The 15,834-nt window shown below is 40.8% G+C and overlaps 1 protein-coding gene across 3 annotated transcripts in view; it reads left to right on the top strand.

Annotated features, from left to right (window-relative positions):
- FBH1 (F-box DNA helicase 1) overlaps positions 1 to 15,834 on the top strand; it is a 44,812-nt gene that overhangs the window by 5,971 nt on the left and 23,007 nt on the right. For all 3 annotated transcript variants that reach the window (XM_058532369.1, XM_058532367.1, XM_058532368.1), the window contains 7 exons: positions 4,213 to 4,368; positions 6,659 to 7,260; positions 10,424 to 10,554; positions 10,659 to 10,794; positions 12,114 to 12,304; positions 14,615 to 14,707; positions 15,056 to 15,150. In XM_058532369.1, the coding sequence (XP_058388352.1) occupies positions 6,724 to 7,260; positions 10,424 to 10,554; positions 10,659 to 10,794; positions 12,114 to 12,304; positions 14,615 to 14,707; positions 15,056 to 15,150 (1,183 nt within the window). In that variant the 5' untranslated portion in view covers positions 4,213 to 4,368; positions 6,659 to 6,723. Of the gene's footprint in view, positions 1 to 4,212; positions 4,369 to 6,658; positions 7,261 to 10,423; positions 10,555 to 10,658; positions 10,795 to 12,113; positions 12,305 to 14,614; positions 14,708 to 15,055; positions 15,151 to 15,834 lie in introns of those variants that run through there.

Genomic DNA, 15,834 nt, shown 5'->3' on the forward strand with positions numbered 1-15,834 from the left:
GCACGTTCCTTGCGGAGCACCCTTGAACTTTGCTCCTTAAAGAATCACGAGAAACTTCTAACAATGAATGCCCTTTAAGAGAGGTGCGACTCGCATTTGCTGTTTAGATGGGGGAGGAATACATTGAGGTTTGGGTGACTCAGAGAAGGAAGAGGTAACATTTGAGCATCTTTATTTTGATGAAGTTATATTTGAACTGCTGGTTAAAAAGCATATTAATAATAAGAATAGAAACGTGGTTAGAATTTTACCATGGTGGTTTTTTGTAATTCTGCAAGAACATTAATGCCATTAAAATAAATGTATGCACCTTTTAGGAGACACTCAGAATGGTGTGGTTGATGTGTAATTCTAGCATTTCAGCTGATAGGTTTTGTCAGCCTCAATGTGGGTGTCAGAGTACTTTCGTCTCTATTGTCTCATTTGAACGTCATACCATTCTGTGAATTCAGTGTGGCATTTTATTATAATTCCCATTTTTAATGATAAGGGAATCACCTACGAAGTGGAGGAGGTCTTCTGGCTCCAAATCTGAATACACCAGCCGGCCTTTTAGTTAATTGGCTTGTTAACTCCAGAGGTAGGTGCAGGCTCCTGTCTCCCAGTTCAGTGAATCACAGCATTTCATCTCTCAGAGACCTGAGAGACAGATAAAATACAGTCTAGTTTTTCTGACCTCTAGCTAAAGTCAGAAAAGTAATTTTTGATGTGTAGATACAATAAAAGTGTTAGCTCTGCCTTCCAGGCCAGCAGTCATGGCTCAGGTGACGCCAGTCCAGATGGACAATATAGGCAGCTGTGTGAATACCCAGAAGCCAGATAGCTCAGTCCAGGTGCCCCTCCTTCAGGCTGTTAACCTTCACTCCTTCCATGATGGCTTCATGCCAGAATATGCTGGAATATACCAGAACAAGAGCAGAACACTTGTTCCCATTACCTTTCTTTTGCTTTTGTGCCTTTGTTAGCTTTCTGCAAACATTTATTCTTCTCAACAAGCCTTTAAGATTCAGATGTATTTTACAGAATAAATACATCAATAAAAGTCTACCCCTGTCCATATTACCTACTTTTCCAAAACAGTTCTTTTGGGTATTTTTGATGTTCTCTTGTCTGTCTGGTGTGGTACCTTTAGGGAGGTTCCCCTGTGTGGTCTGCCCTTGCTAGGTTCCACATGAAAGCAGTTTTGCAGCAAACTCCTGTGATCTAGGGCTTAGGTTCCTCCTCCTCCCAACCTTACCAATCTTACTTTGCTCTCTTCTCATCCTCCTTCACTCTTGCAGTATCTGTGGAACATGTACTCTGGGCCTGGCACGATGCCACATGCAGAGGGTACAGCAGTTCCTTACCTTCTTGGAGCACACTGCTTTTGACTCTTAGGCATGGGGCTAAGACACTACTACCTGGTTGATGGTCATTATCCGTGCCTCCGTGGTTTTATTGTGACATCACTATTATAGTTGGTTGGCTGGGGAAGGCTGGGATAAAGCCATTCTTGCGTACTTTTTACAGAAAAAGTTCCAAGATGCATTGTGTATGTATGAGTACCTCTTCTACAAAATCTGCTGTCAGCCTCTGTCTTGTATAACTTTCCAAAAGCTGAATTTAGGGATATATTGTAGATCTGGGTGGGCATCCAACCCCTTGATTGACTCTAGTGTTCTAATTGGTCATATGTCTCTATTGATTTTCAGAAGTCTTAGCATTACCTGATTCATCCCGGTAAGCCAGACAGGCCTGCGCTGGCATCAAGGTCCTGGATTATATGAGTCTGAGCAGTTTGATATTGTTAATCTTATTTCTTTGTGATTTCATCCGTGAAAGCTTTTCCTCTCCAGGCTGGTTTGGCAATAGACCTTCACCTTCTTTAAATAAGATATTCTCTGTTTATTGGTAACTTTTCTCAACTACCTCCGGTTGTAATTCTAGACATTGTATTTGCCAGCTCTGAAACAGTTGGGAACATTTGAAGAGAGAGAAAAGCAGATATCGGTCACATATCCGGGATCCGCAGGGTTGGCAGGTTTATTGGTTGGAATTCTGTAGCTGCTCCTGTAGTTGAGCCGAGTGTGTTTGGAGCACCTGAATTAGGGGCCAGGATTTGTCAGTATTCTGGAAGGCCCGTTGTAGCTTTACCTTATCTTTTTTGCCAGCCTGACCAGAGGTCTCTGTTCAGACAAATAGTAATTAGGTTGTTGACTTTGTAATATGAAGGGTTTTGAGCAGAAGAGGTGAAATTTTGTGTCTTATTTTTAAAAAGAGAATAATCAGACTTGAAGCTTATTTTTTTAATGTAGAAAAATTTCAAATTTTTTTTTAATATAGAAAAACTGCACATTCATTTTTGGCCTCTGTAGGTATGAGTAAGACTATGGGTTTTTAGTGTAGAAGAATATGTTCAACAAAAACAACAAAAATCAAATTTATGAAGCCATTACAGTGAAGGGGATATTTTCTGTTCATAATAAATAAGACGTATTACCTGTTATTTTTTAAATTATTTCTAGTAATACAAAATTGGCTGTAATTGGACTGCTGATGCACTTCATGTCTTGCCATTAGTAATTCGCATCTTTATAATTTGAAGGTTATTTAAATATTTTATGCAAATCAGTCATATCTAAACTTTGTTAAATAGAATAAGCAGATGGGTATATATAGGGTTTTATAGTTTAACAAATATTTTTGGTTATATTTTCTCATGTAATCATGTAATCTGAGTAATTTTCTCATGTAATCTGAGCCTTAGAGAAGCTGAGTGACTGGGGGTCCTCCAGCTCTTGTGTGGCCAGCTGAGGGCTTACACCCAGTTTTTCCCTTCAGATCCACTGTCCCCTCACTCTACAATACTGCTTTTATCAGACCGAACGTATTTGTCAATATTACATGGCTTAACAGTTCTATCACTGCATTTTAAACCTAAATTCCGGTAGTTACAAGGTCTCTAGCATCCTTTTAGTCGGGTTTGGGGAACTATTTTTGTCTGTAGAAATAATTTTTGAAAAGTGCTAAAATACCCATGAATTTTTTTTTTAACTTCTGTTAAACCTTGAAAGAATAAACAAATTTGGAAGGATCATTTCTGGGGAAGCTAAGGGCCAAGGGGGGTTAATGCTTAAAATGTAAACTATACCAGTTATACTCGTTAGTGCCTTGGTTTTAGATGTTTTCAGGCTTAAGGGAAATGTTGAATGAGGTTCTGGCATTTGATACTACAGTTTACTCGAGTATTTTGAGGACCTGTGAAAATATGATACTGGCAGGAACTGATTTTATTCTCTTTTGACCATCTCCTGTAAAGAATAACTTTAATTCTGTTATATCTGCTCCTGTCCTCTCTCTCTCCTTTTTTTTAAACTAAGTATTCTGTTTTACCGTAGTGTAAATACGGTAACTTTTTAATGACATAAGGAGGTGGGTAAATCTTGCATGCAATAACAGATACAGAAACATAAAGAGTCTTGGTTAAACATGAAAAAGAATTACCTGACAGAAAATGACTAATGTAAAATGAAATTATTTCAATACTCATGAGACAGAATCCTACATACAATTGCTGCTGTAATGCGTTGCTAAGGGAGAATATGAAATTTCCTCCTCTGAATGTCCTTAAAAGTGAATTTGATTCTCTTCTGCTTGCGGGCCTTGCTCCCATCTTCTTACATCAGTGTCCAATACTGAGATGCTCTGGGGGCTAAGAGAGGTGTACAGTGTGGTCTTCTCAAGGAATTTACAGTGACTGTTTTACTAGTCACTGCATTCTGCTTCTGAGACTTGGAGAAGCTGGTGTATAAAGGGAATGATGAATGAATTTATTTTTGAAAAACTATAGCCAACGCTTACATATATATGGTAATTATAGGAACATACATGGCCTGGCTACAGTCAAGGAAAAGATGGCAGATCTCAATTTATCCGTTAGCAGCAACTTATTTTTGAATGAGCATTTCATGATCAGTGCTTCTAGAAAGTGTAAGTAAAAAAGAAAGTCATTTTAGGATCTTATTTTAAGATTCTTTCTTAAATTCTAAGGAAAAAATGGTAAGAAACTGTGAAATGGCTAAAAGTTGATGGAAATATAGGGAAGAGGGGAAGGGCTGGCTGGGGTGGTCCACTGTCACTATATTCCTGAAACTTAAGTATAATGTGCTGGCTAGCTTGTAGAATTGATAACTAACGAGTGTCCCATTTCTTCTGCCTGTTGGTACAAAACAGTGAGACGGTTTAAGCGGAAGCATCTTACAGCCATCGACTGCCAACATTTGGCTCGGAGTCACTTGGCTGTGGCCCAGCCCTTCGGTCAAAGATGGACAAACAGAGACCCGAACCACGGTCTCTATCCTAGACCCAGAACAAAAAGAGGGACTAGGGGTATGTCTTCCCAAAAAGTACCTTGCATTTCAGAATCTGTAGTGCGTGTGACCTTTCAGTATCTCCCAGTATTTGTAAATTTTGCTGTTATGATTTTGTAGTCCTGTTGCAATAGTTGGACACTTTTTTCATTATTTGTGAGTTTGCCATGATAATTCCATCTTTCTTTATAGTGGCTGGTAAAAGCCCCAGGAAAACGTGGCTGCATGAAATCCATTAGCTTGCTTAACTATAATGTGGTAAAAAGCACATACCAATATCACCACAATTCCCATCCAGAACCCATGATTTCTTGTCTCTTTGGTGGTCCTCCTTGTCTAGTCCATCACTAGGTCCACTGTATCATTATTTTTTTCCAAAACGTCCCCGTGTCCAGTGCCTTCATGATGACTGTGCCCTTTGTCACCTCGTACCTGGGCTGCCTCAGTAACCCTTCTCCTTGCCTTCGGATTTTATTTCTTCCAAATCAACTGGGATGTACATCATCAAGTTAATATTCTTGAGTACATTTTCTTTTCTTTTCTTTTTTTAGTGAGGAAGATTGGCCCTGAACTAACATCTGTTGTCAATCTTCCTCTTTTTGCTTGAGGAAAATTGTCCCTCAGCTAACATCTGTGCCAATCTTCCTCCATTTTTGTATGTGGGTCGCCGCCACAGTGGGCTGGATGAGTGACGTAGGTCCGCACCTGGGATTTGAACCTGCAAACCCTGGGCCACCGAAGCAGAGTGCATGAACTTAACAACTGCGCCACTGGGCCAGCCCCATTGAGTACATCACGTCTCTTAGTATAATCCAGGTTGCCTTATTTCCCTTTGATACGTCTAATTTCAGATTCCAACTCAAATCTTATCCAGTCATCTTTAAATATTATAATATGTGTTTATCACTTTTTAGAAGTACTGTACCCAATTGAATGAGGCAGTTTTAAACTCAGTGGTTGTACATTGTTTGATATTTTGTTTGTTGTGTGTATAAGTCAACTTCTCCGTGTTGTGAGTTCTTTACTGATAGACTTTGTGAGTGTGTGTATGTTTCACTGTGGAGTCCTAGCCCTGAGCAGGTAGTGGGGTCTTCATAAATTCTAGTGTGATTGAATTCCACCATTAGAAAATCACAGAATTTAACCCAGGCCTATTGACTTCAAAACTCTGGGTTTCTATCAAATTGCCCCAGAACAAGTTATAATTCTTTTTCCTAACATAGAAAAAATATTAAATTCTATAAATTTTCTTAAAAGCTAAACCTAGTTTCATTCCACTTTTATTTTCCAAAGTGAGAATTCTGGCTACAGCCATTTCAGGAAGGAACCATGTATTTTGTTGTATATTGATAAGGTGTTTAAATATTTCATTGGCATTTTACAATAATTTATAGGAGTTTAAAAATGCAGTGTTGATGTGTGAAATCACTGTTTGGACTCCTCTAAGTGCCTGAAAAGTCTGTGAGGTCAGGAACTGTATACAGTTGTGCGCTGCATAACGTTTCGGTCAACACTGGACTGTGTATATGGCGATGGTCCCATAAGATTAGTACCATAGAGCCTAAGTGTGTAGTAGGCTACACCATCTGGGTTGTGTAAGTACACTCCGTGATGTTCGAACACTGATGAGATTGCCTAACGACACATTTCTCAGAACATATCCCCGTTGTTAAGCAATGCATGACCGTATACCATTTTTCACTTTATATTTGTCTCAGAATCATAGGTGCTTAGTAAATGCCTATTGAATAAATGTATGGACTAGATTAGGTGCCTTTCTAATATGACAAGAATTCTGACTACCTTCTTTTTATTTTAAAATGAATTAATGTGTCAGCCTCACAGGAGGAAATAAAAATAAATTAAAAGAGTTTTCACTTTGTCAGATGAGAAGAACGGGTTTTACGGAATCCTGATAACCAAAAGCATTTTCCTTTCTACTTAAGCAAACTTAGATTTTTTTATTGTAAGAGCAAGCCAGGAGAAGTGGATGTGTGAATGTGAGCATCTACTTTTTGTGTGTCCGTTCAGGTATTCAGTTTGTGTCTACTGCAAGGTATAATGTGGTCCTCACACTATCCAGAGACTGGTCTCTGTCTCTTTCCGGATGTGTGTCTGACTGTATGATAGAGCCACATATAAATATTTTTTGGATTAAGCTATTTATATAATCAATTGACCACTAAGTATATCCTGTCTCTTTCCTCTCTTAATAGAGATAATTGAAAATTAGTTGGTCTCATTTGGGTCAGCAGTGGTCAGCGGTCATTTTTCAGTTCTCATTCATTCTGTTTGGGCTCTCTGTGCAGGTCAAGGATGTCAAAGATACATCACTGAATTCTTCCTAGCTGGCCGGCAGCGGTGCACCAATGACATGGCCAAAAGCAATTCTGTGGGCCGGGACAACTCTAAGGACTCAGAGGGTGAAATGATCTTTGCTGCAGAGAGCACTTGTGCCCTGCCTCAGGAAGGTGATGGAGAAGCAAGACTGGGCTCGTCAGGGTGTGCTCTGCCTGCCAGGAAGCGGTCTCGGTCTTTTGAGGATGAGAGAAATCAAGCTACAGGGACCATTCAGTGGGATGGGGTTTCTAAGAAAACCCCACGGTGTCGTTTGTCTCCGTCATGCACAAAGCCCAGGGAAGCCAGGCAAGACGCAGAGGACTCTCTGTCATGGCTCTCTGCAGAATCTGGAGAATCCAGCCAAGAAGTGGAGGACATTGGTCCTGATCCCATTCCGGACTCTTACTATGGGCTTCTTGGGACCTTGCCCTGCCAGGAACCCGAGAGCCACATTTGTAGCCTGCCCAGTGAGGTCCTGAGGCACATCTTTGCGTTTCTCCCCGTGGAAGATCTCTATTGGAATCTGAGCTTGGTGTGCCACCTTTGGAGGGAGATAATCAGTGATCCTCTGGTATGTAAAATGCTTGTAGTTCCATGATGTTTTCTCTAAAAGTACATAGATTAGCTTTACTTAATGCATACTTCTGATTATAGCATTTCTTCAGAAATGGTAGCTTTCATTTGCCTCCAGAATAACATCAAGATTCACTAGAGGCGTTTAAGGCCTTCCATGTTTGTCCCACCTTATTATGCCAGCCTCCTTGCTCCCTTCTCCTCAGCACATCCCTGTGTTCTGTCCACAGCAAGTGATGTGCTGCATCCCAGCCACAGACTGCATGTTCCTTTCCGTACGTTGGTCTAATCCTGCCCCCCAACCCCACGTAAGGGGCTCTGCGTGTCACTGTTGACATCTTACCTCCTCTTCAAGGCTTCACTCTGCTCCTTGCCATTCCATCCCATTGAAATTCCTCACTTTCTCTTCCTTGTGCTACAGGTATAAATTGTCTGTTATGGGTACTACAGTTTAGAGAGCCTTCTAACCCCGTTTAAATCATTAGCTCACTGATAGAAAGCTGCTCCTGTTTTTTTTGTTGTTGTTTTTTGTGAGGAAGATCAGCCCTGAGCTAACATCTGCCAATCCTCCTCTTTTTTTGCTGAGGAAGACTGGCCCTGGGCTAACATCCATGCCCATCTTCCTCCACTTTATATGGGACGCCGCCACAGCATGGCCTGACAAGTGGTGCGTCGGTGCGCACCGGGGATCCGGTGCCCCGCCCTTCCTTTGTTGTTTGATTACACTTTTTCCCATCCCAGGTTCAGACTCTTTTGGTAAACCTGAGGGCTGGGAGAGTGTTTTGCTTAGCTTATATATCCTTTAGGCTAGCCGTTGGGAATAAATCAGAGATACAGAGATTAACTCTCCCTTCAACTATATTGAAGTTCAGAAATTCAGGGATGGAGTGCAAGATGGATATATCAAGACTTAGTACATTTTTCTTCCAAGCACAAAAGATTTTGGAGGAAATTTCACGTCACTCTTGCTCCATTCTTTGCGTGGGGTCTTATCTTCTACTTTCTGAGAGATATGTTTCTGCTTTTAGATGTGAACTGTTTTCTGTCATAGTATTTCTACCCACTAAATTGAGATCTCTGTGATGTGAACTGCGTAGTCCTGTAAGGGTTTTCTCCATTCTGCTTGAGAAGATTTTTGGGAAGATATCCCAGCTTATACTTACCTCTTGAAATGTTAGTATAATGCTATTTTTATCATCACCGTCAATGACATGATGTATGTATTTTCGGTAACCCACTATAGCTCTCATTTTCTTTTCATTTCTTACCACGTCTTTGTCTGGCCTTGGTATAAGGTTATGCTGGGCTCACAGAATAAGTTTAAAAGTGCTCCCTCTTCAGTTTTTTCCAAGAGTTTGAGGAGGATTGATGTTAATTCTTCTGTAAATATTCAGTAGAATTCTCTAATGAAGACATCTGGTCCTGGGCTTTTCTTTGTTGGGAGGTTTTTGATTACTGATTCAATCTTCCTACTTGTTATTGGTCTGTTCAGATTTTCTATTTCTTCATGATTCAGTCTTGGTAGGTTGTGTGTTTATAGGAATTTATCCATTCTTCTAGGTTATCCAATTTGTTGACACACGATTGTTTGTAGTATTCTCTTATAATCCTTTTTATTTCTGTAACATCAGCTGTTAATGTTCCCTCCTTCATGTCTGATTTCAGTTATTTGAATCTTCTTTTTTTTCTTAATCTACCTAAGATTTGTCAATTTTGTTGATCTTTTAAAAAAACCCATTCTTAATTTCTTTGATTTTTTTTTCTGTTTTTCTTTTCTTTTTTTTTTTTTTTTGTGAGGAAGATCAGCCCTGAGCTTACATCTGTTGCCAGTCCTCCTCTTTTTGCTGAGGAAGACTGGCCCTGGGCTAACATCCGTGCCCATCTTCCTCTACTTTTATATGGGACGCTGCCACAGCATGGCTTGACAAGCAGTGCGTCGGTGTGCGCCCGGGATCCGAACCTCTGAACCCCAGGCTGCCGCAGCGGAGCTCACACACTTAACAGCTACGCCACCAGGCCAGCCCCTTTTTTTCTATTTTTCTATTCTCTATTTCATTTATCTCTGCTCTAGTCTTTATTATTTCCTTCCTTCTGCTGGCTTTGGGTTTAGGTTGTTTTCCTAGTTCCTTTAGGTGTCAAGTTAGGTTGTTGATTTGTGATCTTTCTTCATGTGAGTGTTTATAGCTGTAAGCTTCTCTTTCAGCACTGCTTTCACTTCATCCCATAAGTTTTGGTATGCTGTGTTTTTGTTTTCATTTGTCTCAAGATCTTTTCTAGTTTCTTTGTGATTTCTTTTTTGACCCATTGGTTGTTTTAAGAGTGTGTTATTTAATTTCACATATTTGTGGGTTTTCCAGTTTTCTTTCTGCTACTGATTTCTAGTTTCATTCCATAGTGATTGAAAAAGATACTTTCTATAATTTCAATCTTTTAAAATTTGTTAAGACTTGTTTTGTGGTTTAGCATGGGATCTATCCTGGAAAATGTTCTTTGTGCATTTGAGAAGATTGTATATTCTGCTGTCGTTGGGTGGAGTGTTCTGTGTATGTCTGTTAGGTCCAGTTGGTCTAGTGTTGTTCCAAGTCCTCTGTTTCCTTATTGATCTTCTGTCTGGTTGTTCTATCCTTTCTTGAAAGTGGAGTATTGAAGTCTCCTATTACTATTATGTTGCTGTCTATTTCTCCTTTCAATAGTCAGTGTTTGCTTCCTAGATTTAGGAGCTCTGGTGTTTGGAACATTATAATTGTTATACTTCTTGGTGAATTAGCCCTTTTATCATTATATAATCTCCTTCTTTGTCTTTTACAATAGCTTTTGACTTAAAGTCTATTTTGTCTGATATTAGTATAGCCACAGCTCTCATACTATTTCATCCTCATTGAAACTTAGAGCCATTAGTGTCCTGGTATTTCAGATAGGGGAATTGAAGCACTAGCTTTTCCCAGACTCTATAACAAGTTAGTGTTGAAACCAAACCACAACACGGTTCTCCTAGTTTCCAACCAAAATTTGTGTAAGGTTTCTATCCTATTTGCCCAGCTTTTGAACTATGAGCTGTAATTGCTTTTCAATTGGTAGAAGGTTATCTATATGTTTGTGGCCTAATCTGCTCTCTCATGGCCATTGTCTGCATGTTATTTTGGATTTTTTAAACTATATAGTTCATTCCTTGGAAAAAGCTGTATCATCGATACCTGATGAACGAAGAGCAAGCTGTCAGCAAAGTGGATGGCATCCTGTTGAACTACGGCATCGAGAAGGAGTCCGAGTTGTGTGTGCTGAACCTCATCCGGTGAGTTGCTTCTCTCCTGGGAGGAAGAAGGTTCTGAAGTCCTTTCACTTATGTTATCACTTATGATCATTTTTCTCGTGGACTCTGCTGTGAATGTCTTACAGCTATACAGCCACCACTAAATGCTCCCCAAGTGTGGATCCTGGAAGGGCGTTGTGGAGTCTGAGGGATCATCTCCTCCTCCCTGAGGCCGAGGCGTGCGTGCGTCAGTACCTCCCTGATCTCTATGTCGCTGCTGCGGTACGTGGCTGTGTGGAGTTGTTGGGGAGGCCGCGCCTTTTCTCATTGGGAGAAAGCGTATTAGTGATTACGTTCAGCTGAAGGTTATTTTAGATTTATTTTCAAAATCTTCGAGGCCTTAATCTTGTCATTGGTCACACTAGAGAAATAAAAGACCTCATTGTTATAGATTCTTAACTTTGGAAGGAATTTTAAAAAGCATTTAGTCCAATTTCCCATTCTGTTGAGGAATTCTCGACAGAGGATGGTCATCTAACCTCTGAGCACTTTGATTAATAATGATTTCTTTACAAGGCAGCACATTCCATTGTTGACAATTTGGGTTATTTGAAAGGACAAGAGGAATTAAGGGTCTTGCTACAGATACACAATGAGTTAATGAGAAGCTAGAAATAGTCCTCAATTTCCTGACTCAGTCTTGTGGCTCCTTATTTAGTTCAGGGATTCTCAGATTTTATATTGGAAGCTACATGCACCCTCAGCTTATATTCTGCAACCAGTAGAGGGTTGAAAGCCAGCCATGTGCATTTCTGTTTCTGTCTTTAGTGAAGTGATTGTTGATGATGGTGGAGTGAGTTTTCTTTCACAAGACGGTTGTAGTGAGAGGTGCATGGAACTTTCCTTTCTTGGAATGCATTTTTTAACAGGAAGACTTGTAGTAAAGTTAAGAATGATAACGATATATGTCCATTATTGACTATTTATATGTTAGCGAACATTTTCTTAGACATTACTAAATGGAGCATACTGTGTCCATAATAATAATTTTTCAATAATTTAATATTTATTTCACTTAATACTTAATGATTATTAAATAATAGTAATGTAAAGTAAATAGTAAATTAACATGTTAATGCCAGGAATTGTAAGTCTTGATTCCCCCCCTAAAGACTACTTACTGTCTTCTTTTGTATCTCCCTCTTTCATCCTCCCAGGTAGGCACCATCTAATATGAGCTTGTTTTGACTCTGTTGAGTATCTGTGGCACTGAGGGCTCACACTGACCTGGAGAGGGGAGGGGTGGGGAGGTGAGAGTATCATCTTCATGCAAGGTCCTGTGTTAGGTACTTCATCAATGTTATTTAATTAAAAAAAACTAAGAGCTCAGATGCCAAAGTGCTGAGAAGAAAGGACCCCAGGGCCAAAGAAAAGGTTCCTCTTGTTTCCCAGATGTCAGGTGGGACGTTTGCACAGAGTTCAGACGATCTGTAGATGACACCCAGACCCCAAAGTTGGCTTTCTTCACTGCTTGTCTGATGTGATCTTTATAATTGTGTTTTGGGTCTTTTCTCCCCTCCCTGGTCCACGCCCCTCCACAGGGGGTCAACGTGTGGGCTCTGGTGGCAGCCATTGTCCTCCTCTCCAGCAGTGTGAATGACATCCAGCAGCTGCTCTTCTGCCTCAGGAGGCCCAGCTCCACCGTGACCATGCCAGACGTCACTGAGACCTTATACTGCATCGCTGTGCTCCTCTACGCCATGAGGGAGAAGGGAATTAACATCAGCAATCGGTAAAGTGGTGGGGGAGAGAGTGGAGACACTCATAGAGTGAAAGTTCCTTAATTTGCTACAGTCCCAGCTCTGCCACTTACCAGGTTTCACATCAGGGGCCATAACACTCCCACTGCTTTGCCCCGTTTCTTTATCTGTAAAATGAAGGTAATGTGAGGCTTAAGTGGTAGTGGGGCCGGTAACAGTGCTCTGTGATACAAATATAAAGTGCTCTACAACTATAAAACATCCCTGAGGCAGTCTTTAGTCCATCACTAAAGGACTTCCTTTAGTGAGGAAGTCCCGTCACTAAAAGAAGTCTCTTTATTCATATGTGTGCATTTCCCTAGGAAAACATTTGGATTTGGTTCCTCCATTTCTCACTTTTTGGGGATAGGATGTAAGGATTGTGGTTAAGTCTTGTCTGCCTTATCGTCTTAGTGTGAGAAAGGCTATAGCATGTGGGTTGCTAATTCAGAGCCACCTTAATGGTTTCACTCACCAGCAGATATGCACAGGTCAGGTTTGAGAGCGATGTGTACATTCCGCAAACTTTTGAGCGCCTGCTCCACGTCAGATGCTCTTGCAGGCACTAGGGATGCCACCGTGAGAGAGCCAGACAATATTCTGCTCTCGTGAACTGTATGTTCGAGTGAGGGGAGACGGATATTGCCTAAGTAAGTGTGTTAAACAAGAACATTTTAGTGAGTGATAAGTGGTGCAAGAAAATGAGCAGTGTGGTGGGTGAGAGAGGTGGGGAGCACTACCTTAGATTGGGCGAGAGAAAGCTGCTCTGAGGAAGTAACGTCTGAATTGAAACCTGAATGTCAAGGAGGAGCCGGCCATTTCAAGATTTGGGGGGAGAGCATTTGGATAGGTAATTTAAAGGCCCAAAGACAGGAATGAATTTGGTATATACAAGGAACAGAAGTCTGTTGTGGCAAGAATGTAGTGAATAAGAGGGAGACTGGTATATGATTTCGAGAGGTTAACAACGACCAGATGAAGAAAGACGTTGTAGGCCCTGTAAGAAGTTAGACTGAACTCCAAGGTGTGAAGGGCAGCTTTGGAAGGCACCTGATCCCTGACCTGGAGACAGGCAGCACAATAATGCAGCGGATCCTGGAGAAGCAGAAGTTCCAGAGAGAATTTCCCTTTCTGGGGTTAGTGACCCCTAGGAGGAACATGGCTGGTGGCACCAGGTGGGCTGTGGCCCAGTCATCCTTGGTGAGGTTCAAGGATGGAAAATTTGTTCTCCAGAACTGTCCGAGTGCTTGCTGTGTTTCTGAGTTATGTTTCAATTCATGAAGTACAGTTTATGTTGTTTCCCACTCCAGGGCATTGAGGCATGGGGAAGGAGCTTTATGACACAATTCAGACAAGACCAATACAAAATGATGAATAATGTCCTTAAATGCAAATATAAGGACATTATCTACAAATTATTTGCATGTTTACATGGACATAGATGAGGAATGGGAAGTATGATATGTTGAGTTTTGTTGTGTTTACATATATCTTCCTGCTTTATCTGGGGGATAATCATAATATGACCACAAACTGAAATGTAATTATGAAAGGTGTTTGTTGCATCAAAAAGATTGATGCTTGGCCATCACCTCTTCTCCCTCTGGGGATGGGGAGCAGTGCACTAAGATGTGGGCGATTGGTGACGTGGAGGATGAGTTTGGGTTCAGTGTGAACGTGAAGAGGTTGGGAGTGGCTTGTGGCTGGATGTGTTTGACCACATCCAGTGCCTCTGTTGAGTGCACTGTGTCGTCTTCAGCCCTTCTTGGTGACTTGGAGGCTGTTCTGTTTTCTAGTCCCTGGTAATCATATCTTGTTATTCGTGTAGCACCCTTCCTTTGGGACCTTAAAAGACAGAATGTTCTTCATGCTTCTAAACCAATATCACCTCACAAGAAGCAGGGGGCAGAACGACAGAGGCTCAGAAAGATAAGATGACATTAAGTTCATGTTGAACAAGAATCTCACCACTAGGAGCAGAATTTACACTTCTTTTCAAGTTGTCCTTACTGCTTTTGTGATTATTTGTCTCTTAAGGTTACAGCTAGTGCCTTGTTCCCCAGAGAGCACGTCCTGGTCTCTCCTTTTGCTGTTACACACTGGAGCCAGGCATCTTTCCCAGAACTGCTCTCAAGGGCTTTGGTCAGCTCTTAGGTATATTTAAATCCTTTCCTTTTTTTCATAAAATGGTGGTAGGAGTCTTCTCTATAGAAATGGTAAGGAGTCTACATACATCTGAGGAAAAGTAAGATACAGATTGTGACTTAATTGGAAAATCTCTAAATCTGCTTTTTTCCTGTTAGGATTCACTACAACATTTTCTATTGCCTGTATCTTCAGGAGAATTCCTCTACTCAGGCCACAGAAGTTAAAGAAGAACCATCGGTTTGGCCGGGGTACGTATATAGACAAGCTTGTGTGTTCTCTGTCTTCCATTCTTGAGTCTTTCTCATACTTAAGGAAGAGAGGTATTTTGTTTTAACAACTTTATTGAGGTGTAATTTACATTACATAGAATTCACCCATTTTAATTGTACAATTCAGTGATTTTTAGTAAATTTAGAGTGTGCAACCAACATCGTAATCTAGTTTTAGAACATTTTTATCACCCGAAGGGGAGGCCTTTTTTGGGGAAAGTTAAATTTTGTTCCTACAATTTGCCTGTTTGGTTTTTGACAGTCTATTTTTACGTGGTCTTTTCAATTCCTTCCTTTTCTCTAATTTCTCTTTTGTAATGATTATAGCAAGAAAACAAGCATCCAGCTTACACATGAACAACAGCTGATTCTGAGCCATAAGATGGAGCCTCTCCAGGTGGTAAAAATTATGGCATTTGCAGGTAAGGGAGCTTGCCAGTCCTGGAATAGAGTCAGGTTCATGCCTCTTACCACTACATCCCCCTTCCCTGCCACCTGCTGGAGTATCTTTATCTTGATTTGTTATCGAACTACTACAGTTAAATAATCTAAAAAGGAGTTGTCAAGGAATACTTGTTTGTTTGCTTTTTTACCACTCCGGGGAGCATCCACGCTGGAGATCCTGGTGAGACAGATAGTTCATAGGAGTTAGTTTGTAGGGTAGATACCACTGGGATTGATCCAGCCTGTCATTTATAATCGTATATCCTCAGTCACTGATTGCTTACAGAGTGGCAGGTCATATTAATCTCCTGCTCAGAGTGTTTCGGTAGCTCCTTGATTTCTGTAGGGTGAAGTCTAGAAGGCCCTCCCACCCTTGGGTTCTGCATTGCTAAATACATTGTCTACTGTTCTGCCTCAGGCAGCTATCCGTACTTAGAGTCTTCTCAAGTTCTTGGTGGTTCTTTTGTCTGAACCTTTGCTCGTACAATTTTCTCTACCTAGAATTCCTTCCCACTTCTTTTCTGCATGAATACCCTACTCTAAAAACAACAACAACCATTAAATGCCTGCCGTGTGTGCCTGGCGCTGTGTTAATCCTAGCAACATTCTGTGAGGTTGCTAAGTTACCTCTAGTTCATAGGTAAGGATCTGAAGCTCAGAAA

Source organism: Diceros bicornis, chromosome 36, assembly GCF_020826845.1.
Source record: "Diceros bicornis minor isolate mBicDic1 chromosome 36, mDicBic1.mat.cur, whole genome shotgun sequence".
In the NCBI taxonomy this organism is placed as follows: Eukaryota; Metazoa; Chordata; class Mammalia; order Perissodactyla; family Rhinocerotidae; genus Diceros; species Diceros bicornis.